At 57.7% G+C, this 23,359-nt stretch overlaps 1 protein-coding gene across 3 annotated transcripts in view; it reads left to right on the top strand.

Annotated features, from left to right (window-relative positions):
• Nucleotides 1–23,359, top strand: part of DIP2C (disco interacting protein 2 homolog C) — a 345,413-nt gene that overhangs the window by 225,191 nt on the left and 96,863 nt on the right. For all 3 annotated transcript variants that reach the window (XM_059403972.1, XM_059403973.1, XM_059403974.1), the window contains 8 exons: nt 749–859; nt 11,017–11,140; nt 11,400–11,509; nt 11,619–11,721; nt 13,419–13,483; nt 14,786–14,879; nt 14,962–15,081; nt 16,172–16,286. In XM_059403972.1, coding sequence (XP_059259955.1) covers nt 749–859; nt 11,017–11,140; nt 11,400–11,509; nt 11,619–11,721; nt 13,419–13,483; nt 14,786–14,879; nt 14,962–15,081; nt 16,172–16,286 — 842 coding nt within the window. The remainder of the gene's footprint in view (nt 1–748; nt 860–11,016; nt 11,141–11,399; nt 11,510–11,618; nt 11,722–13,418; nt 13,484–14,785; nt 14,880–14,961; nt 15,082–16,171; nt 16,287–23,359) is intronic.

Genomic DNA, 23,359 nt, shown 5'->3' with positions numbered 1-23,359 from the left:
CGTGGAAACACAGGCCAATGAGGAAGCGGAGCAGAAGCGCTCGGCGTGAGCCGCCCACGGGAGCCTCGTCCCTCGCTAAGGCACCACGGGGCTCTCAGAAAATACATTTCAAAAATCGCGTTCTCCGTGGGGGTTTAGACGGACCCAACCTTGACGACTACGTGCTCATGGCGGCCTCCACGTGTGAGGCCTTGGGGTGGTTGGGGGGAATGGGGAGCAGGTGTCCGTGGAAGCCGCCTCCGTGCCCACGTGCGGGGGACCGCCCGCCGGGCTGGTTCCCGTTCCCGCCTGCGAGCCATGCGCCGGGCCTCAGCCTGCCCCCTCCTGCCTTCTCAGTGACCCTCTGCACCACACTAGGACACAGGGAGGAAAATGAAGGCCCAGAGGGGCGAGTGCTGGCCTGGGGCCAGAGCAGAGGGTGTCCGCCCGCCCTCATGTCAGGGCACAGCGGCAAAGGCTCCCCGGACGCTCGCGGAAGCCCTTGCTGAGCCTGGGGGAGTGGGAGGAGCAAGGCAGGCGCAGGCGACACTGGCGGCAGGAGAAGCACAGTCGGGACGGCGGCGTCTGGGCCGGGTTCTAGCCGACCGTCGGTCGCTCGTGTCTGCATCCGTTAGAGGAGGCGCGCACGCCGACTACTGAAGTGCGAGTTACCGCAGTGTCCTCCTGTGCGCCTGAGTGTCGTCGCTGAGAGCGTGGGCCCCTGGGGCCGCGCCGGCTGGTTAACGGCTCCCGCTCTGTGTCCGTGCAGGTGGCGCTGGTGTTTCCCAACAACGACCCTGCCGCCTCCATGGTGGCCTTCTACGGCTGCCTGCTGGCCGAAGTGGTCCCCGTGCCCATCGAAGTGCCGCTCACGAGAAAGGTACGTCCCAGCCAGAGGGTCGGGCCCGGCCCGGCCGCCGTGGAGCGTTCTCCCATGAGGTCAGAGCACTCCGCTGGCTTTTTTTAAATGGTTTTTCATCTTGGCAGGATGTGGATTGAGAAGCACAGAGGTATTTTGTGGCTTCTGAGGCTCTGGGCGGGGGTTTGGCGGCTACGTCGGTGGCGGGAACAGTTCCCACACCTGCCTCTGAAAGCATCGGGGCTTGTGTCCAGCTCACAGAGTTCATGCCCCGCTCACTTGTCCTGGGGCCCTGTGCAGGAGGGGCGGCTTGGAAAGTGATTGCTCATCTTGGAGCACTGCCAGAGGGCCGGGTTGGGGTTCTGGGGACGGAGGCATGGACACGCACCATTTCTGCACTTTGCTTCTCCTTGCACTTCTGCTCTGCGAAAGCTGTCCTGTCTGGGGGTTCAAGCCAGCCCAAGCGCTCCGGCACACTGCTGAAGCCAGGGGCGTACCGCAGCCCACACTCTCCCGCTGCCTCGCAGAAGCCGGCAGGGGCACGCAGACCTCCCGGGCAACCCCCAGGCGTGCCGGCTCTGGTAGCTCAGGGCTAGCGTACCCATGCCCCACAGTACCGTGTCACCTGGAGAGAGCGCTCTTGAGGATGGCCACCCCGGGGCCCTGCACAGACAGCACGCTGAAACATGCCTGGTCTGTCCCCGGTAAAGAGCTACTTACTTGTGCCGGGGCTGCAGCCTGAGGCACAGGCCTCAGGTCTGCCACACATTTGGAGATGACGGAGGGACCCTGAGGGCACACAGATGGGGGAAACTCTGCACTCACCCTTGACCTTGCTCCAGCTCCCTGCCACCTCTGAGAAAGCAGGTCCACACACATCTGGAGCCCTGATGTTTGCAAGTCTCGCCCAGAAGCCCCCTGCAGACATCCTGGTCTGAGGGCTGGCACGGTTTATGATCAGGGTCCCACAGGACTGCATATATTTGCATAATTAAAAGCTGCTGCCTGAGAGCCTGGCTACCAGGCAGTCTGGAACCTGGTGCTCAGTGGACTCCTCCCTGTGGAATGCGATGGGTCTTGGCACAGCCTCAGCAATGGGAGCATAGCAGGAACAAACCTGTGCTTAGACAATCAGGGAAAGTCAAGAGACGACCGAGGGAAAGGCCGCATGCGCAGACCCGTCGCTCGCACGGCCACTCCTTCCAGCTGGGACAGGCGGCTGCTCCACTGATGCAGAGCCGGACGCAGTGAGGAAACAGGAATGGGGTCCAGAAAAAAGATCAAGGTCAAACCTCAATGAAATAAATAGTTCAACGTGATGGTCATAAAGACACTCACTGAACTCCGGAGAAGTACAGAGGCGCGCGGTGTGAGCTGCACCAGAGACGGAGAGCAGAGGGGGACACCGGACGGAAGTCCCCGAGCGGAAGGCCAACAGATCGGATGGAAGACTGCTGGGAACACCCCATAGCCAAGCAGAAGGCGTCAGCGAGCAGGAACAGGACAGCAGACCTCACACAGAGCGGTGGAAAGAAACAAAACCAGTCTATTTTATGTTAAGATAGCTTGAGGGAACTGTAGGACAACATCAGGCGGGACAGCATTCACGTGCGGGAGTTGCAGAAGGAGGGGAAAGAGAGAAAGGGGAGAAAGCGTAACTGAATAGACAGTAGCAGAGACATCCGTGACCGGGGAAAGAAACAGACTTCCGGGTCCCGGGAGCCTGGAGACCGTGAGATCACAGCGAGTGAATCCAGAGAGTTCACGGCAAGACACATTATAATTAAAATGTCAACGTTAACGAGAGAATTTTAAAAGCGGCAGGAGAAAAACAATTTATTATATACAAGGAAACCACAAAGACTCTTTGTGGATTTTTCAACAGAAACCTTGTGGGCCAGGAGGGAGCAGCAGGATGTATTCGAAGTGCTGAAAAGCAAACCAGCAGCCGAGGACGCCCTGCACAGCGCGGCTGCCGTTCGGAGTTGGAAGAGGGCCAGTCTTCCGGGCCGGCAGGGCTGGAAGGAGCTCATCACCACTGAACAGGCCCGAGGAGAAACATTCAACGTCTGATTTCAGGTGAAAAGAGATTGGTGACAAGAAAATAAATGAGAGTATAAGCCTCACTGGCAGAGTCCATGTAGAGCAAAGGTAATGGATTGATGGTTTAGTAAAACTGAAACTAGAGTGAAGGTTAAAAAGACAAAAGTAGTAAAAATCATGAAAACTACAATACTTTGTTAAGGGAAACACAAAGTAAAAAGATGTAAGTGCGATATCAAAACATTAAATACGGGGAGGGCAGGCGAAACTCCGTTTTCCACCATGTTCAACCTTCCGTTGCCATCAAATTACATAGACTGACACACGCACCAGTGTGTGTGTGCAGGCAGTTTTACGTGACCCTTACAGAACCGAAAAGCAGACCCCTCTAGTGGAGACACGGAATATAAAGCACTCCTTGATCTCGGTGTCACATGAAGACAGGCAGCAACTCACAGAGGAGAGAGGAGGGACGGAACAGAGAGACCCTGCGGAGACGCAGCCAGAAAATGGTTAACAGAAGGGCGGCCGGTTCGCGTCTCTGACCCGTAACTACTTCACGTGTAGAAGGACTGAGTTCTCTAAGCAAAGGCGGACAGCACGGCGGGGGAGAGGACACGAGAGCCAGCGACACGCGGCCTCCAGCGCCCGCTGCGGACGTCAGGACCTGGAGAGGGCAGCGGGCGGCCGCTCCGAGATAACCCGTGGAGGCGCAGAGGAAGAGGGCAACAGACCGAGCAGACGCTACGGAGGGTTCCGCAGCGGTAGGGGCATCGGTCCGCAGAGAAGACGTAACACTTGTAAACATTTATGCACCCCGCACAGGAGCACCTACATGTATGAAGCTGATGTTCATTCCCCTGAAGGGAGAGACCCCGGCCCGCCGTGACAGGGGACACCAGTGGGCTTCATTACGCAGAGCGTTCCATCCTTCCGTACGCACCAGAACCCACACTCTTCTCAGGCGCGTCTGGGATGAACTCCAGGACAGATCCCATGAGGCCACAAGGCAAATCTCAGTGAATTTCAGAAGAGTGAACTAGTGGGCATCTTTCCTGACGCACAGTGGTGTGAAACCAGAAATCAGTTACAGGAAGAAAACAGGAAGATTCACAAGTATGTGGAGATTAAACAGCGTGCCAGTGAGTGACCCGTGAGTCAACCAGGAAATCAAAGGAAAAGTAAAAAAACAACAACAAAACACCAAAAACCAGCTTGAGACCAATTTAAACAAAAACAAACATATAAAATTCAGTAAAGACCTCAGAGAGCCAAAGCAATGTCAAGTAAGAACAGCAAAGCCGGGGACACCTGGGTCCCTGTTTTCAAGCCACATTACGGAGCTTTAGTAGTTGAAGCAGTTGTCTAAAACAGACACATAGGTCAGCAGAGTATAACAGCCCAAAAGTAAACCCACACGTGGATTGCCAATTCATTTATTTATTTAGGTCCGTCGCTCTATTTAGTTTATCCTTTCAAGTCTCTGAATTTGAGTCATTGACGCGCAATCTTTTTTTTTTTTTTTTTTTTGAAGATTTTATTTATTTATTCGATGGAGATCACAAGCAGGCAGAGAGAGGGGAAGAAACAGGTTCCCCACCGAGTAGGGAGCCCGTTGCGGGGCTCGATCCCAGGACCCTGAGACCATGACCTGAGCCAAAGGCAGCAGCTTAACCCCCTGCGCCCCCCAGGCGCCCCTCGCCAATGAATTTAGGACAGCAGATCCAGGAACGCACAACGGGAAAGAACAGTCTCGTCAGTAAATGACTTTGGGAAAATTGGACGGTTGCTTGCAAGAGAATGAAGCTAGACCCCCCCTTACCCAGTACACAAAAATTACCCCAAAAAGGGTTAAAAACTTGATTGTAAGGCCTGAAGCCACAAACTCCTAGAAGAAAACACGGGCTCCAAGTCAGCTTTTTGACATCGGTCTTGGTGATGAGTCCTTGGATCTGACACCAAAGGTGAAGGCAACAAACCAAAACCAAACGTGCGAAAACATCAAACTAAAAACTTCTGTGACCAAAGGAAAGCATCCGCAGAAGGAAAAGATAAGATTCCATTCCTCCTTAATGGGAGAAGATGCCTGCAAATTGTGTCTGATAAGGGATTATATCCACAGTGTATGTGGAATTCATAGCAGTCGGTAGCAAGAGACACAATCCAGTTAAAACATGGGGAGAATATCTGAGCAGACACTGTTCCAGAGGAGACGCACAGATGGCCATAGACACAAAGATGCTTAACGTCACTAATCATCACGGAAATGAAGATTAAAATCTCTCTGAGGGGCGCCTGGGTGGCTCCCTCGGTTCAGCGTCTGCCTTGGGCTCTGGTCATGATCCTGAGGTCCTGGAATCGAGCCCCGCATCAGACGCCCTGCTGCTCTGCGGGGAGCCTGCTTCTCCCCCCCCCACCCCCGCCTGACACTGCCCCTGCTTGTGTGCGCACGCTCTCTGTCTCTCTGTCAAATAAATAAATAAAATCTTTTAAAGAAAACACATTGAGATTTCACATCATGCCTTTTTAAATAGGTAAAAAGGCAAGAAATAGCAGGTTTTAGCACAGATGTAGAGAAAGGGGGACCCTTGTGCACTGCTGCTGGGAATGCTAACTGGTGCAGCCGTGTGGAAAATAGTATGAAGGTTCCTCAAAAACTAAAAACGGAGCTACCCTACAATCCAGCGATTACACTAGGTGTTTTCTAAACGAAAAGAAAAGCATTAATTTGAAGAGATGCGTGCAGCTCTCTGCTCTCCGCAGCAGCGTTTACAGCGGTCAAGCATGGAAACCACCTACCTCCGTCTGCGGATGAATGGGCAACGCGGTGGTGTGTACACACGTTACTCGGACCTTGCTTTGCAATCACATGCAGCGACCTTGGTATGCTGAGTGAAATAAGTCAGAGAAAGATCTAAAAAACAAAATGAATGAACAAACAAACCCGCGGACACAGAGCACAGATTGGTGGTTGCCAGTGGTGGTGGTTGTGGGGTGGGCGCAGTGGCTGAAGGGGCAGAATTCCAGCTACAACTAAGTCAGGGGCCGGGAAGTACAGCTCAGGGGCTCTGCACGGGGATGGCATCGTGCACATTTGAAGGTGGCGCGAGAGTAGATCTTTGAAAGTCTTGTGTCGTGATATTTCTGCAGTGTATGCCAATACAGAATCGTTTTACATCTGAAAATGTTATGTCAATTGTACCTTAATTTTTTTAAAAAAGAACATTGAGCTTAGTGATCTGTAAGTACCTAAGTGTTTGATGATCTCAAGCTTCAGCGTCCTTACGCTAGAAGTCTGGATACATCATGGACGTTTTACTGCGGAGGGTGTGGCTGTTGCTTGTGTTTTGGTGTCTGGACTTTATGGAGTCCCGTGTTCACCCAAGATCTGCCAGTTGCAGATCCGAATCTCGCTGTCGTAGCGTAGTCGAGCACAAGAACCGAATCTCGCTGTCGTAGCGTAGTCGAGCACAAGAACCGTACGTTGGACGTAACCCACACTCAGTGCTGTGGTCCACGTGAATGACGTCCCACAGTAAAGCAGAGAGAGAAGCTTCAGGAAGAGAAAAGGGGAGGCTCTGACACTGATGGTCCCTGAGGACGAGGGTCTGACGTCATCCAGGAGGTGGAGCTGATGCCGCGAGGTGTGGTCCCCTCGGTCACTGGTCGTGTTCTGGACTATGCCCTTGGACCCCACCCTGGACCGAGCTAGCCTTCCCTCAGACCTGTCTTGTGCCAACTCTGCAGGGTGGTGCTCCCAGCTCTGGAATGCCATGGTTTACACGTGCCCAGCCTCAGAGCCTCGGAGAGTTTCCCAGCCCTCTCTGCGGCTGCCCTGATACTCAGCGGGTCATCCCCGTCCAGTGCCTCGGGGATGCCTCAGGGTCTGCTGAGAGTGGGTGTGCACGTCTCCAGCTCCGCTCCTGGGAGCGGAAGGAGAGAGTGTGAGGCTCCCTTAGAAAATGACGGGGATGCTCGTCGCTGTGGCTTCCTGGGTACAAACACGGGGATTGCAGACTTGACGTCTCGGGCACACATCGCTATCAGGTGGGGCAGCTGGTGGCCCTGGAAGTCAGGGACGTCCTGCGACCTCTGACCTCAGGACCTCCTCCAGTGGCCCGACTCCTGCAGGTGTTTGCCACCGCGTCCCCATGTGCGGGAGATGCCCCTTGAGTGCTTCCGGGAGACCCGAGTCCCGGGATTGTCACGACTGGGAATGTGTCGGTGTTTGGGGTTGAATGGATTGAATGGACAGCCACGTTCTTCTAGGTGGCTTTAGTGCCATGGTTGATTCTACGGCAGTTTACCTGAAAACCAACCGGAGGACATATGATGGCAAATGCAGGGCGTTGAGGCCCTTGGGAACACAAAGGGTCGGTGGCCTTGATTCGAGGCTTCTAGCGCTCTGAGGTCTGCAGTCGCAGTGCCACAGTGACAATCTGCAAGTCCACAACCAGGGAACCGTTCGCACAGGGAGGCACATGCCTCTGCCCTTTGGGCCACCTGACAGCCTCGGCACAGCATTTCAGCCGCTGCTGGCGCAAACAGCCCAAAAGCCCAGCTTGGCCACCACGTCACACCTCGTGACGCTTGGGAGTAAAGAGGTGAAGCATCGTGCGACGTCTGACTGACGTGTGATCTGTTCTTTGTCGTCATGTGCAGAGGAGGTTCCTGCAGTGATAACCCCGGAGGGGGTGGTTCGTCCGGAGCTGCGCTGAGCGCGGGTCGGCCCCTTTGCTGAGGGGAGCCTCAGTGGCCGCCGAGGGTCCGTGCGGTCGCGTGCACCGGAGGAGGAGCTCTGCCGCTCGGGTGTGGGCTGGGCAGAGGCTCCCCCTGCCTGCCGGCCCTGCTGGGATGACCTGCCGGCTGATGTGCTCTCCGGCCCGCGCGGACCCTCGGGTTACCAGCCCGCCCTGCAGCACCTGAAGACCCTTCTCAGAAGAAAATGCCAAGTGCCTCTCTCCACCGACCGTTTCCTCCTGGAAAACAGGCCCAGGAGATGACTTTGTCTTACGGAGGCCACAAACTGTCATTCCTCAGCCGCCGTGACTTCAGAACGTGGCATTTGTGTCTCAGAAAACATTTTTAGGGGTGCCTGGGTGCTCGGTCATTCAGTGTGCATCTCCGGCTCAGGTCATGATCTCGGATCGAGTCCCGCGTTGGGCTCCCTGCTCGGCGGAACCTGTTTCTCCTTCGGCTGCTCCCCCTGCTCGTGCTCTCTCTCTGAAATAAATTAATGAAATCTTAAAAAGAAAAGTAGCCTTTTAAAAAAAGAAAGCTTATTTTTTAAACAGAAGAATCCTTCAGTGCCGCGCGGTGCGGAATGGTGAGGAGGATGGAGGGTCTGACGGTTTCCTCCGTCCGCCGCGGCTGTGCCGCCGGACCCGCTGCCGAGCCTGGTGGGAGCCAGTTTCCCAGAACAGCGTCATTTAATGCACCCAACTGTCGAGTCTCGTGTGTTTGTTTATTCTCCATCCTAGCTCGGGGGCAGGAAAGCTCCTCTTTCCGCAGGGGGTTTGCAGCAGGGGCCCGGAGTTCCTGGGGCTTGGCCAGGGCGTGGGAGCAGCCGGGGGAATTGCCTCCGTGGGCCCTGCGGGGTCGCAGCAGAGCTGGCACAGCCCACTGCCGTCACCCTGCCGAGGCTGGGTGGGAGCACGGCCCGCGGCCGGTCGCGCACACCGTGAACGGTGAACGGGCTCCACCAGCATCTCAGCTGACACAGGCGGCTCTGCTCCGGGAGTCTGGTGGGGAAGCGGCGCGGCTGTTGGGAAGGGTCGGAGTGGGTGTGTTCCAAGGACCGCAGGACCAGGGACAGGTCGGCCTGTAGGCCCCAGGCCTCTGCAGAGCTGAGCATCTGAAGCCCGTGCCTCTGAGACACTTTGCCCCGCTTCTGTCCCACCTCGTGAGAGCCGGTGAATGGCCCCGTCGACAAAGAGCGAAGTCGGGTCAGTATCCACTGGTGGTCGTGGGGCCGCAGACCCAACGTGAGTTTGCAAGAGGGGCTTTCTGTGCGCCGGAGTCCTCGTGGGAGTGTGGCCGCTGCTTCCTGACCGGGAGCCGGAGACGGAACAGACCGCGGTGGAGAGATGAGTCCACACCAGCCTGTCAGAGGCCCCAGGGTCAGCAGACAGACCAAGGACAGACTTCTTACGGGGTGACAGGACTTGGCATGTCTCCGTGTCGCAGGGGGTTGGAGGTGATGGGCTGACGTCAGGTGTGGCCTGGCTTTCCTTGAAGAGCCAAAAATTATTCGCAAGGTGAGCGGGGAGGGGGTCCCCGTCCTGACAGCCCAACCCGTCAGAGGAAGGGCCCTCAGCCGAGGGGGAAGCTGCAGTGCGGGGACGCGGGCCCCCAGGGAAGGGACCTCGTCAGGGCCGGAGGTCTCTGCGTCACTCCAAGTCCTCCTGAGGTGGGGAGCAATTTCCCAAAGCCGGCGGCTCGGAGCGAGGACAGGAGGCGGCTGCCTGCGGAGACGGCGTGTGGGGGACTGCGGGTCCGACGCCGTGTGCGCAGGGCGTCCACCCATCAGGCTGCAGGCTCGGGGGGCGAGCGTGCGCTCAGGTTCAGGGGGGGTCCGTGTGTGCAGGGGCTGCTGGGACGGCCGGGGCAGTCCTGTGTCCAGCGATGGACCCGGGTCGCTGTTTCTGCCCCGCTGACGGGCGCTCTGAGGAGGAATCCACCGACGGAGGGGACAAGGACCCCCTTCCGGCAGAGCGCAGAGCAGGGGCGAGGTCTGAATTTCGGGCTGAGCTGTGGCCTTGTGTCCGTCACTGTCCTCACCTGCTGTCCCAGCTCTCTCTGGGCTGTCCTGTGCGTGTGATAATGTCACAGGAGCCGTCGGTCGGCAGATGCGAGAGGACATGCGGGAGAGCCGGGCGGAGAGGCGAGCAGCGGGAGGTGGCAGGTCACGGCTGGCAGCCCGCACGCAGCCTCCTGCCCTGTGGCTCACGTGGCCTGGGGGTCAATGGTCTCGCAAGTTCTCGCCCATGAAGAAATGTCTTCCTGTCTCCAAGGGGGATGTCAGAGCCTGTCTGGACATCTGGCGGCGTGATCCCAAATCCACATTCGCGTCGCTGTGAAAACCCTACGTGAAGAAGCTCCACGTGAAGGAGAGGCCCCCAAAATGGGCACGTCTGTCCGTCGGGCGCCAGCCCTGTGCTCCCTGCTCGGGGCTGGGGGTGCACAGTCCCACACGGCATTGGGCTTTCACCGTGGGGCTGAGCCGCAAACCACCTGGACGACCAGTCCTCGATGTCAGAGCCGCGGACTTCACTGCTGGATGCGCGCGGTCTTCCCGCGCCGTCTCAGTGGGGCACACACGGCGGAGGGATGGGTGGCCGTGGCGGGTCTGCGCAGGGGGCACGCGTGAGCGTGACCTGCTCTCCACACTGTGGCATGTGCTTGTAGGAACTCCTGCTGCTTCCTGGCTTTTGTTTCTGCGTCGAGCTGGTGTGACCGGTGGGCGTAAAGCCAGCCCACTGAGCAGACGTGCCCCAGGCACCTGGACGTGGTTGGCGCAGACCACGGGGTGGCAGTCCCCACGCTGCCTGTCCCAGGAGAGCCCCATCCCGCAGGGTCTGCCTGTCACTGCCGGTGTCGCGGGCTTCCAGGGTCCATGTCCTGCAGCGGCGGTCTGTCCAGACCCGTGTCCTGGCTCTCCAACGAGAGCTGCTCTGGGTGCAGAGGGTCAGGGGGTCCTTATGTTCCGCTCGCCCTTGTCATGCGTTTCCGCACAGCGGAGCCCTGTGCTCTGGGCGTCTTCAGAATCGGGCTCCATGTCAAGCAGGAAGATGTTTTCTGGGCGCCTTCCTGTTGCCGTGATAGTCCCGTTTCCTGTCATGGTCGTGGAGACCCACAGGGAGGTCCAGCAGTAGCCTCCGGAGGCCTGCCACGTGCCGGCCAGTCGCTGAGCCGTCCGCACTCCTCGGTCCTGTCCGCTGCCAACAGGGCCACTGAGGCGGGGCGACCCTGCCACCCTGCCTGAGGTCCCAGCGCAGCGCATGCAGCCTGGGACGTGACCCACGGCTCTACCCCCGGAGGTTACCTCTTCCCCAGAATCCAGGGCGAGGCCGCGTTCTGCCAGGGATGCCGCGGTCCTCCCCAGCTCTGTGACCCATCTCCTGTTGCTCCCCCAGGACGCTGGAAGCCAGCAGATCGGGTTCTTGCTTGGCAGCTGTGGAGTCACCGTGGCCTTGACGAGCGACGCCTGCCACAAAGGGCTGCCGAAAAGCCCGACGGGGGAGATCCCGCAGTTCAAAGGTAGGTGGCTTCCCGCGCCCTGCGGGGGACCGCACGCAGGACGCTCCTGCGTCTCCTCGGGTCCTGGGCACACCCCTGCTCGCGCGGCACGTCACCTGTCGCCTGCCGTGTGGCCCAGTGTAGCCGGTGACATCGTGCTGTGGACGCCGTGGGGCCTGAGGCTGGTGCTGCCGGGCCGCGAGCCGCAGGAAGTGGGGGGGGGCTGCCGCACCTGCCTTCCGGTCGCCGCTCACCAGACGCGCTGTGTCTCGTCCCCAAGGGTGGCCGAAGCTGCTGTGGTTTGTCACCGAGTCCAAGCATCTGTCTAAGCCGCCTCGGGACTGGTTCCCACACATCAAAGACGCGAACAACGACACTGCGTACATAGAGGTGGGCCGCGGGGCTGCTGACGGCGGCGGGCCCCGGGCTGGCGGGGCCCTGCGGGGTGCGGGCACGGGTCCCCTCGGAACCCCGTCCGCACAGCCTGCTCTTCTTTCAGTATAAGACGTGCAAGGACGGGAGCGTGCTCGGCGTGACCGTGACCAGGATCGCGCTGCTGACCCACTGCCAGGCCCTCACGCAGGCGTGCGGCTACACGGAAGGTACGGCCACCCCGATGGGAGCGCGTCCCTGGGCGGCGGGCATGGGCCGCGGGGTCCCGTCTCCACACCCCCACGGCAGGAGTGGCGTCAGGTTCGTGCGCGGCTCAGACCTTCCCGTTGTCCTCGCCAGGCCTCCCCCTGCATGGGGAGGGACAGCTCCGGTGGCTCTTCTCCTCAGGACGCCGGTCCTGGTGGGTCAGGCGCACCCCTGTGGCCTCACTTAACCTGATTCTCCTGCACGGAGGCCCCGTCTCCAAGTTGCTCCGCGCCGGGTGAGGGTTCCGCCCGTGACGTCAGGGGACGCCGCTCAGGCTGTCCGTTGATTCCATGAGAATTCTTGCCTCTGTGCATGTTAGGAGGCAAGACCCAAAATTAGGGTCTTTTGGGGATCTTTGAAAAAGAAAAAAGGCCCACGTTCAGCCCTCCCTGGCACGTCTGAGTCTCTGGTGGGGTTTGTGTGAGCTCCCGGGGGGCGGGGGGCGACCACAGCCCCGAGCGCGGTTTCCAGGACGCACGTTCTTCCCCCGGGCCACACGGCCACGCAGGCCGAGAGCTGGGGTCACCGGGAGGAGCCGTGGCAATGGTATGGCCTTGGGCTCGTAAACGGCGGGGTCCAGGCTGATCCCCCGCTCCCGTGGCTGGGGCTTCTGTGAGCAGTGCCCTGCCCTGGAGACTGACCGGCAGGCAGCCCGCGGCTGGGGGTCCCCTCCCCTGCGGAGCAGGAGCTCGCCTCACTCCCCCCCACCAGTGATACAAAATAACTCGGTGCTGTGGGGACGTCCGGCTGATGTCCAGTCCCTGGACTAGGCCCCGGCATGTTTCCCCGTCAAGACACTGGTCACTACCAGCCAGCCGGGGGTCCCTGCTGGTCACTACCAGCCGGCCGGTGCCTCCTGCTTTGGTACGGTACTGTCCGCAGCCTCCCAACTGTGGCCCTGCTTCTCAGAGGTCCGGGGCTGTGGCAGTGGCGAGTGGCCCAGAGGAAACACACGCACACACGCACTCCTTGCTTCCGAGTGGGATATGCTTGTAGACGTGGGACAGCGGCCGTTTCCTCTGCGTGGCGGCTTGTCCCCTCAGGAGGAGGGGCGGCACACAGCGCCGGAGCCGTGGCCAGCCTCGCGGGAAGGAGCGTGGGCAGACGTAAGCGGAGGCTCAGTGGACGCCCCATGCGTGGACAAGGCCGTGTCGGGCCGTTGCCCACGCGGGTAGACCAGTGTGACTGCGGAGGCGTCACTTGCGGCATCACTAGCCCTCGGCCTGGACCTTGCATTCAGCCTTGTGTTTTTAGTGCCCGTTTCTTCCCCAGAAACACGGGAACAGTGTTCTGTTCCTGCTGCTGCAGTCTCCTTTGTGACCCAACCCCGGCCTTAGGCTTCTAGCGACTGTACCCTGCGTTTGCTGGGAAGGGTTTTCTTTTCCTGGGAGAGGCCATGATGGAAACGAAAGAATCTTAAAGAAAGGACAAGGCCGGGGGAGGGAGTAAGTCCGGGAAAAGGAGGCAGGAAGTGTTTTCAGGGAAACACGTGAGTCTCTCGCTGTGGACATGAGTGTCAAGAGGGTATCTGGAAACTTGTCTGGGCAGGTGGCCCGTGTCTGCAGACATGCTGTGGGCTGTCCCTCGAGGCCTCTCCTGCCCCGACCGACGTGGTCTTGCGTCCGGTGGGAGTACATGTCCTCTGTTTCCCTCTGTGCAGCGGAAACCATAGTGAACGTGCTGGACTTCAAGAAGGACGTGGGGCTCTGGCATGGAATCCTGACAGTAAGTGCCACCCCGGGCCGGCTGGCTGCGCTTGGTGCCCCGGCGGGAATTAGGGTCCGTGTGCAGGGCGGCTTGGGGAAGCCGCTCCCCCTGCACAGGGAGAAGAGCCGTCGGCGTTAGGAGCCCTCGGCTGTGCTCAAGTGTGACTTCCAAAGCCCTGTCCCTGCCCCCATGGAGGGAGCGCGCGGACTCTCCCCAGGCAAACCGAGCGTTTCCTCCTGGCTCCTGGCGCTTCGCATGCAGTGACGCACCTCACTCTTGGGCTTGGGGGCACGACGCTAGCGTGCGATTTGGCTGTGACATCCGTGGGCCTTTTCTCTCTACGAATCTGTATCTATGAATATGAGGGACGCCTGGTCCCTTTTGTGGCCGGGGCAGGTCCCAGGGGTCTGCCGTGGTGACCGTCGGGCTCCCGTGCCTCAGGGAGGTTCGTGCCCGCAGATGAGTGAGGGCGGCTGGAAGCTGCGGGCGGGTTTGTGGAGACACAGCCGTGTCCTCTAAGACGCTGAGCCTCAGGACACAGCTCGGGGCCGGCCGTGTGTGTCCTCGGTGCTGACCTGCACTCCCTGCTTCTCTGGGCGTCTTGTGCTGGAACTGTGTCTTTGCAGGGGTGGAAAATTCTAGTGGCTTTCCCATGAGCAGTGGCACATATGTACCGAGAGCAGGCCTGGAGCTTTCTCTGTGAGGAGGGGCCTGTGGGCACCGTGTGGACGGGAGGTTGGGGCCGACTCGCCCCTCCGGCCGCGGCTCCATTCTGCCCCAGATGCCGGGCAATAGTAGGACACGGGGATGCAGCTCCCCGTGCACGCTCACGCGGTGGGCACAGGGCCCGGGACCCCAGCCGGTCTCAGCCTTGCTGTCTGCGGCTCTGTGCCTGCAGGCCCGTTGCCTGCCCCTGGGGTCCCTGCACCGCGGCGTTGCTACCCGTCAAACACAGCGTCGGTCCTGCGTGGGGTCTGTCCAGCCCAGCGTGCGGCAGGCACGTAGCCCCCCTCCCTGCCCCAAGGCCGTGGCTGCTACCAGTTGAGTTTCTCCTTGGCGTCACTGTGTGGGGAGCTGTGTGCCAGGTCTCGGTGTGGTCACCCAGTGTCACCACGGCTCCGGGCCTGCAGCTTCTGCGTCCCTTGCGGCTTCCTAGAGCCAGGCCCGTCTGCTGCTAGACGCACACACTCCTCTGCGTCTCACACGGCAGAGGGCGCTCTCGGTCCCGCGTGGAGCAGGGGCGAGCTTGTGACGGGCCCGGCCCGCGGGTGGGGTGCCTCTCCCCCCAGCGTCTGGCAGTCGTCCCTGTGTTGCTTCCAGAGCGTGATGAACATGATGCACGTCATCAGCATCCCGTACTCGCTGATGAAGGTCAACCCGCTGTCCTGGATTCAGAAGGTCTGCCAGTACAAAGGTACGTCACGGGGGCCCTCGGGTCCACAGTTCCCGGGCTGACGGCGCGCCGACTAACACCCTTCCCTCTGCTGTTCCCGCAGCGAAAGTGGCTTGTGTGAAATCCAGGGACATGCACTGGGCGCTGGTGGCACACAGAGATCAGAGGGACATCAACCTCTCGTCCCTGCGGATGCTGATCGTGGCCGATGGCGCAAATCCCTGTAAGTGGCAGCTGGAGAGAGTCTCGAGCTCCACGCACGCCTCCACGCTCCACGCTCCGCTCCGCTGGGTCCCGTCGCTGCTTGTCCGGAGGTGGCCCCCCGTGGCCACCTCCCACGAGACTCCCTGCGGCCTCCAGCTGCCGTGGCAGGTGGCGGGGTCCTGGGCTCGAGTCCTGGTGTTCCCACGTCCTGATTCCGTAGAGAAAGATCCTGACTTTCTCATTTTAGCCTTCTCTTTCTTTAGTAGAAATGCATACCTAAGTCATGAAATTTCATGACGGTTGAATGAAGTGGTTCCTTGGCCTTGGCATGGCTACTACTCGGGAAGTAGTAATTACTGTTATTTTACGGTCTGCAGTAGTTTTCTTGATTAGGAAAGTAAGTTGTCATTTTAGTGGAATTTCGTCATCAAATCCTGTAGGAAGCACCACCCAGTAGAGCGAATTCGCAGTCCCACAGGGCGCCACGAACATACCTTGAGAAGTTCCGCTCTGGGTTGAGGCCAGACGCAGTGAGCTTGGTCTGGGCGAGAGCGAGAGCTGGGGGAAGTGGACGAAGGAGACCGTGTGTTTCTGTCCGTAAGCGGTGCCGTGTGCGCATACGTAGGTCCAAGCAGCACATGCCCTCTCAGAAAGTCTGACTCGCACATGGGGACTTGCGCCCACGTGGTTCAGCGTAACTTGTCTCGAGGGTCTCCTGCTTCCCGAAGAGTGGTTGGAGCCACCTGTCGTGCGCGATGCCAGCTCCCCCGTGTTAGGACGTGGTCTCGCCCCGAGCTCCCTGGGTGTGCTGACCCCGGAGTGTTCCTCGCTTCACCTGGACGTTGCACACACGCACACAGAGCATGGCGGGGCCAGCCTCAGGGAGGGCCCATGAGCTCAGCACACGGCGTTTCCGTACGAGGTTCTGCTGGTAACCCTCGGCTTCTGTCGGCTGAGCGGACCATCTCTCACGGTGACGTGAGGGGTACGCGTGAATGAGGCGTGTTTCCGCACTCTGGCCGCAGCCCGGCCCAGGGGCGTGCAGGGAGTGGGGCGGTTTCCCTGGACCCCAGGCTTCCGCCCGCTGACGGTCCTCCCTTTGCCTGCAGGGTCCATCTCGTCCTGTGACGCCTTCCTCAACGTCTTCCAGAGCAAAGGCCTGCGCCAGGAGGTCATCTGTCCGTGCGCCAGCTCCCCGGAAGCCCTCACCGTGGCCATCCGGAGGTACGGCCGGGCGCCTGCATGGCGGGGAGGGCAGAGCCCAGCCTGTGCAGGGCAGCCTTGTTTCCTGGCACATGGGGGAGTGGAGTCTTCAGGGTGGTCCGGATTCGCTGGTGAGAAACGCTGTGTCCCTCTGGGGACAGACCTTGTCCCCCGGTAAGTGGACACTATGGGTACGTCACCACACGTCCCACGTTGACGTCCCGGTGGGGCGCTATGCGGGGCGGGCTGGGGGAGCGCCGTCTGCTGTGAGTGCGGCGTGGGTGGCAGCCCGGCCCGCGGACAGGCCCTTTGCACCAGCACACCCTGAACCCTGAAAGACCCTGGATTTCTCAGCTCTCAGGTTGTGGATGGCCATCACGGGGCTGCAGGGTGTGCATGGGTCGAGACCTGCTTTGCCCGTGCCCTTGGTCGTGGGTCCGTCCGCCTCCTCTCGGGCCCCACGCCCTGCACGCTGGTTACGGGCATGTGAGGCCGGCCCCACCGCGGCTGAGAGGTTCAGGGAGGGCCTGTCCCGTGGGCACCTGCCGTCCGTCACCCTCATGGCGTGGGAACGGAGGGTTTACACCGTCTGTGTATTTCCAGCTCGGGGTCAGACTTGTTTCTCGGTATCTCTGGGCTCGGCCCTAGTAAGGTCTTCTTCTGCGTCACACACTGCGTGCCCCATTGCAAGCGCAGGTGCTCGAGCTTTAGCACACGGTGCATGTGAGTTCCGTCCTTGTCACCGAAAGGCTTCGCAACGGTACCCACTGGGAGGTTGTAAGTAAGATTTACCGTTTTCTGACGGTTTTAGCCAGTAGTTAGTGTAAAATTAACCAGACTGTGTGAAGGGCTGGGAAGTCAAAAAGCTTTAGAAGATCAGCAGCAAGGTTTAATTTCACTTGAACCAGAAAGGAGAAGTCCGTGACCTACTGTAACTGATGAGGACATCGGACACCAGGAACCGGAACCCAGCCATCGCTGTTAGAAAGGTGTCGGTGCTGTGCCGGCAGGTGTCGGTGTGCAGACAGTGTCCCGAGTTGAAGTCTGGCTTCGGACGGGATGCTGGGGGCTGCGCCGGGGACGGGCTAGCACTGGGCTCCTCCGAGACCAGCAGTCAGCGATCTGGGTGCGGCCTGACCACAGGGTCCCTGCCACCGTGTCCCGGCCGTGGCCTCCCGGCTGCAGGGTCCCGCTGCATGGCCTCCACCTGAGAGTTAGGATTGTGCCACTGCGTGACGGGGCGCCCGTTGCTGCGGGGAAGTCACAAGGTGAGGGACTGAGACCCGTGGACACTCCGGCTGTGTCAGACCGTGGGGTCATGTGCTCTCCTAGGTATCTGCTCCCTGTGCGTGAGATCAGGCCAGACCAGACTGACGCAGGGAGAACTCAGCGAAGGGCCTGTCATTGTTTCTCTAAAAATGTCGAAAAATCATTAAAATTTTTAAGAAGATTAAAAACTTAGTACCCAAAATAGGCAAATGAAGCACTATTTCCTGGGCTCATGTTCAGTTGCTTCCAGCGCACTTCCCCTGCGGTCAGTGGCCACGCACATCCCGCGCAGGCGCACTCTCCCCGTGCACCCCCACGCATCCCCCGCATGTCCCCCCGTGTCTGCATGGATCCCCGTGTTTCTCCATGCGCCCCCACGCGCCCCCCTGCTCCCTGCGCGTTCCCGATCCCCCGTGCTCTCCACACAACCCCACGTGTCCCCATGTATACTCATGCTACTCGTATGTCCGTGTATGTCCATGCATGCCCTGTCCCCACGTATCCCTGTGCTCCCTACTTGTCTCCGTGGTCTTCACACACCTCCACGCATCCCGGCACATCCTTGCGCAACCGCTGCACACACCTGCGTGGCTGAGTCTGCACCTGACTGGCCGGGCGGGGTGCTTTCAGAGTCCCTCATCCTTCCCTCCCCGCAGCTCGTGGACACCTGGACACAGTGGACCGGTCGGCCGCCCACTGAGCAGGTGGAGCGGTTGTGCTTATAGGGCCACGAGTCTGCCAGCCAGCCTGGCTTTGACCTGGCTGGCTTCTGTCTGCAGACCCGCCAGCTCCTCTCAGAGCTGACTACCCCCTCCTTGAGGTCTCATGTGCGATTTCCTGGGTAGCGGGTAGAGGAACCAGGAGCCAGGACAGGGCCACAGATACAGAGGAGCCCCTGCGTGCCCTGCATCCTGGACTGCACCGTGGTGGGAGGTGGCTGGCGTGGGTCGCAGGTGGACCTGACCCTGCCCCCGGAGAAACGCGACGTTGAGGCCTTGGCTGGATCCTGCCGTGCTCTCCTCACAGGGTCTCCTGTAGCTCGTGGAAGGTCCGCACACTGTTTCCTGGACTGTCACTCACAGTTGGGGGTTTGCGTTGGTGGTTCAGTGGTAGAATTCTCGCCTGCCACAGTCCGGGGTTTAAAGCGGGAGACGTGTGGCTGGGGGTCCAGTCCGTTTCTACCCCAAACTGGCTTTACTGCAGGCATTTCCTAGCCTCCAAGAGCGATGTGCGTTCCCTTCCCTGGCGCTGTGTGAGGTCGCTGGTCCGTCTCAGGCGCGTCGGTCCCAGCCGCGTTCCCACGAGCGTCCTCGGGAGCCACGGCATCTGGAGACCAGCTGCTCTCGTGATGCCTGTGGATTTGGAGTGTCCGCGGGAAGACAGTAGCGAGACAGGAACACAGAAGTACCCCGAGACTCTGCACGTGCTGTGGGGGTGTCACCCCCGCGAGGAGTGCACCGGCCCCACCCCCACGGGTGCACAGTCGCGGTCTTTGGTCTGTGTCGGGGAGGGATGCGACCCACTGGGGCACACGTGGCCATCGTGACACGGCTGTGCAGCTCCTGCCCGTGGATTTTACAGTGTGACCGTCACACTGGATGGGCTCAACCAGCGGGGACTCACGTCAACTCTCAAGAGCGTGGGACCTGTGGCTGCCAGCACGTCCAGGCAGTGGGAATCTCTGCTATGGCCCGGCCTCGCCGCAAGCTTCCAGACGCTCCTGTGAGGACTGAACGGACTGACACGATGGCAGCCTTGGCTTCTCTGCCCTTCAGGGCCCCGTGTGTCCTCTCTCTCCGTCCGTCTGGAGGGCTGCCTGGAGGCAGGGCCGCCCACATTGGAGAACCCCTTCCTGAGCACAGTTTCCAGAAAACAGGGTGACCAGAGAGGGCGTGTGTCGGCAGGAGAAATCCTATTTGCAGCTTATGGTAAAAATAGGTCTCTGAGGCTGGGACCTGGAGGGAGGCCCGGGCACAGTAGAGCAGCTCTGTCCCCTTCTCTGCCGGACCTTCGGTTCACTCCACACGCGTCCTCCCCCTGGGAGACTGCGTCAGGCCCACGTGCACAGCCTGGGGGCTCGGACGCTGCGGAGTCGGATTGCCTGCGGAGGAGGCGGCCAGCGCACGGCTCGGTTCTCCTCCTCCCGCTTCCCGGCCCTTGTCTCGTCAGCCCGACGGGGCCGTGGGTGTCTGTCTGCCGGGCACGTAACCGTGAGCAAGGCAGGACCCACGTGGGGGCCTGGGAGGGCACACTGCCTGTCTCAGGCCACGACAGGCTTCGCCGTGTGCTGTTCCCACGTGGAGGGATAGGAGTGCACGTTCCGGAGTCACCGGCCTGACGGCCCGCGCCCATGCTGAGGTTTGTGGGCCACCGCCGTGCCTGCCCAGTCCTGTGCGCCCGGCCGCGGCGCAGCTGACAGGAAGCCCTGTGAATGTTGAGGCCCCGCGGCCCTTTGCTGAGAAGGCAGTGCACGAGCTGCGTGTGCGTGAGCTCCCGGCTCTGCACAGAGAGCCTCGCTCTTTCCTCAACCACCGCTGACTGACAGAGCGATGTCACGTCCTTCAGAGAACTTCCCTACAACCACAAGGTGCGTCAGTAACAGAAGAAACTCTTGTTTTCCTGAGGTGGAGTCTAATCCTCACTTACTTACAGACTTCGGTATAAAGTCATCTCCGGGAGTCAAGATTGTGGAGTGTAGCAGGCTGAGACTACTTCAGCTAGCAGGCGATCAGCTAGATAGCTTATCTAAAGATTGCAAACACCTGAAAATCCATCGGCAGCTGGAAGAGAAGAAGAACAGCAATTCTGGAAACAGAAAAACAACCCCTTTCTGAAAGGTAGGACCGGCGGAGAAGTGAATCCAAAGCGACGGGAAGACAGACCCCGGGGGGAGGGGCCGGCTCCCGGCAAGCGGCGGAGCAACGGCGCACAAAATCAGGACTTTTAAAAGTCTGTTCCGCTGAGGGACATCGCTCCAGAGGCTAAACCGGGGCGAAGCCCACGCGGGGTCAGCGTGGCCTCAGGTCCCGCAGGGACACAGAAGGATCGGGGGTGTCTGAGTGTCGCAGAGCTTGCGGGTACTGGAACAGGAAAGCCGGCTACAGAGACAGAGCCGACAGTAAGCTCACAGCTCCGTGTTACCTTGAACCGGCTGCAGGCTCGGTGAGCTCGGAGCGCGGCCGGAGGTCAGGCAGACGGGAGTAACTGGCGCTGTTCTCTGAGGGCGCACTGAGGAGTGGGGCCCCGGGCTCTCGGCTCCTCTGGGCCGGAGACCAGGAGGCCGCCATTTGTATTCCCGTCCTCCGGAACTCGACAGAAAGCGCTCAGGGAACAAAAGCTCCTGAAAGCAAACCCGAGCGGATTACTCACCCCGACCCCTGGTAAGGGCGGTGCAATTCCACCTGGGGCAAAGACACTTGAGAGTCACTACACCAGGCCCCTCCCCCAGAAGATCAACAAGAAATCCAGCCGAGACCAAGTTCACCTACCAAGGAGTGCAGTTTCAATACCAAGGAGAGCAGCAGAATTCCAGAGGAGGAGAAAGCAAAGCACAGAACTCATGGCTTTTTCCCTGTGATTTTTTAGTCTTGCAGTTAATTTAATTTTTTTCTTTTTCATTTTTGTTTTCTCACCTTCTGGTAAAATTTTTTTTTTAACTTTTACCCTTTTCTTTTTTAACATTTTTTAACTAGTTTATCTAATATATATATTTTTTCTTTTTTATATTTTTCTTTATTCGTTTTCATTTTTTTTAATTCTTTTTTTTTCTTTTTTTTCCTTTCTTCCTTTTTGAACCTCTTTTTATCCCCTTTCTCCCCCCTCACGATTTGGGATCTCTTCTGATTTGGTTAAAGCATATTTTCCTGGGGTTGTTGCCACCCTTTTAGTATTTTACTTGCTCCTTCATATACTCTTATCTGGATAAAATGACAAGACGGAAAAATTCACCACAAAAAAAAGAACAAGAGGCAGTACCAAAGGCTAGGGACCTAATCAATACAGACATTGGTAATATGTCAGATCTAGAGTTCAGAATGACAATTCTCAAGGTTCTAGCGGGGCTCAAAAAAGGCATGGAAGATATTAGAGAAACCCTCTCGGTAGATATAAAAGCCCTTTCTGGAGAAATAAAAGAACTAAAATCTAACCAAGTTGAAATAAAAAAAGCTATTAATGAGGTGCAATCAAAAATGGAGGCTCTCACTGCTAGGATAAATGAGGCAGAAGAAAGAATTAGTGATATAGAAGACCAAATGACAGAGAATAAAGAAGCTGAGCAAAAGAGGGACCAACAGCTACTGGACCACGAGGGGAGAATTCCAGAGATAAGTGACACCATAAGACGAAACAACATTAGAATAATTGGGATTCCAGAAGAAGAAGAAAGAGAGAGGGGAGCAGAAGGTACACTGGAGAGAATTATTGGGAAGAATTTCCCCAATATGGCAAAGGGAACGAGCATCAAAATTCAGGAGGTTCAGAGAACGCCCCTCAAAATCAATAAGAATAGGCCCACACCCCGTCACCTAATAGTAAAATTTACAAGTCTCAGTGACAAAGAGAAAATCCTGAAAGCAGCCTGGGAAAAGAAGTCTGTAACATACAATGGTAAAAATATTAGATTGGCAGCTGACTTATCCACAGAGACCTGGCAGGCCAGAAAGAGCTGGCATGATATTTTCAGAGCACTAAACGAGAAAAACATGCAGCCAAGAATACTATATCCAGCTAGGCTATCATTGAAAATAGAAGGAGAGATTAAAAGCTTCCAGGACAAACAAAAACTGAAAGAATTTGCAAACACCAAACCAACTCTACAGGAAATATTGAAAGGGGTCCTCTAAGCAAAGAGAGAGCCTACAAGTGGTAGATCAGAAAGGAACAGAGACCATATACAGTAACAGTCCCCTTACAGGCAATACAATGGCACTAAATTCATATCTCTCAATAGTTACCCTGAATGTGAATGGGCTAAATGCCCCTGTCAAAAGACACAGGGTATCAGAATGGATAAAAAAACAAAACCCATCTATATGTTGCCTCCAAGAAACACATTTTAAGCCCGAAGACACCTCCAGATTTAAAGTGAGGGGGTGGAAAAGAATTTACCATGCTAATGGACATCAGAAGAAAGCAGGAGTGGCAATCCTTATATCAGATCAATTAGATTTTAAGCCAAAGACTATAATAAGAGATGAGGAAGGACACTATCATACTCAAAGGGTCTGTCCAACAAGAAGATCTAACAATTTTAAATATCTATGCCCCCAACGTGGGAGCAGCCAACTATATAAACCAATTAATAAGAAAATCAAAGAAACACATCAACAATAATACAATAATAGTAGGGGACTTTAACACTCCACTCACTGAATTGGACAGATCATCCAAGCAAAAGATCAGCAAGGAAATAAAGGCCTTAAACGACACACTGGACCAGATGGACATCACAGATATATTCAGAACATTTCATCCCAAAGCAGCAGAATATACATTCTTCTCTAGTGCACATGGAACATCCTCGGTCCTAAATCAGGACTCAACCGGTATCAAAAGATTGGGATCATTCGCTGCATATTTTCAGACCACAATGCTCTAAAGCTAGAACTCAACCACAAAGGGAAGTTTGGAAAGAACCCAAATACATGGAGACTAAACAGCATCCTTCTAAAGAATGAATGGGTCAGCCGGGAAATTAAAGAAGAATTGAAAAAAAATCATGGAAACAAATGATAATGAAAACACAATGGTTCAAAATCTGTGGGACACAACAAAGGCAGTCCTGAGAGGAAAGTATATAGCAGTACAAGCCTTTCTCAAGAAAC

The sequence above is a fragment of the Mustela nigripes genome, chromosome 6 (genome assembly GCF_022355385.1).
Source record: "Mustela nigripes isolate SB6536 chromosome 6, MUSNIG.SB6536, whole genome shotgun sequence".
NCBI lineage: Eukaryota > Metazoa > Chordata > Mammalia > Carnivora > Mustelidae > Mustela > Mustela nigripes.
Note: the sequence above shows the minus strand (reverse complement) of the source record. Positions and strands in the feature narration are given on the sequence as shown.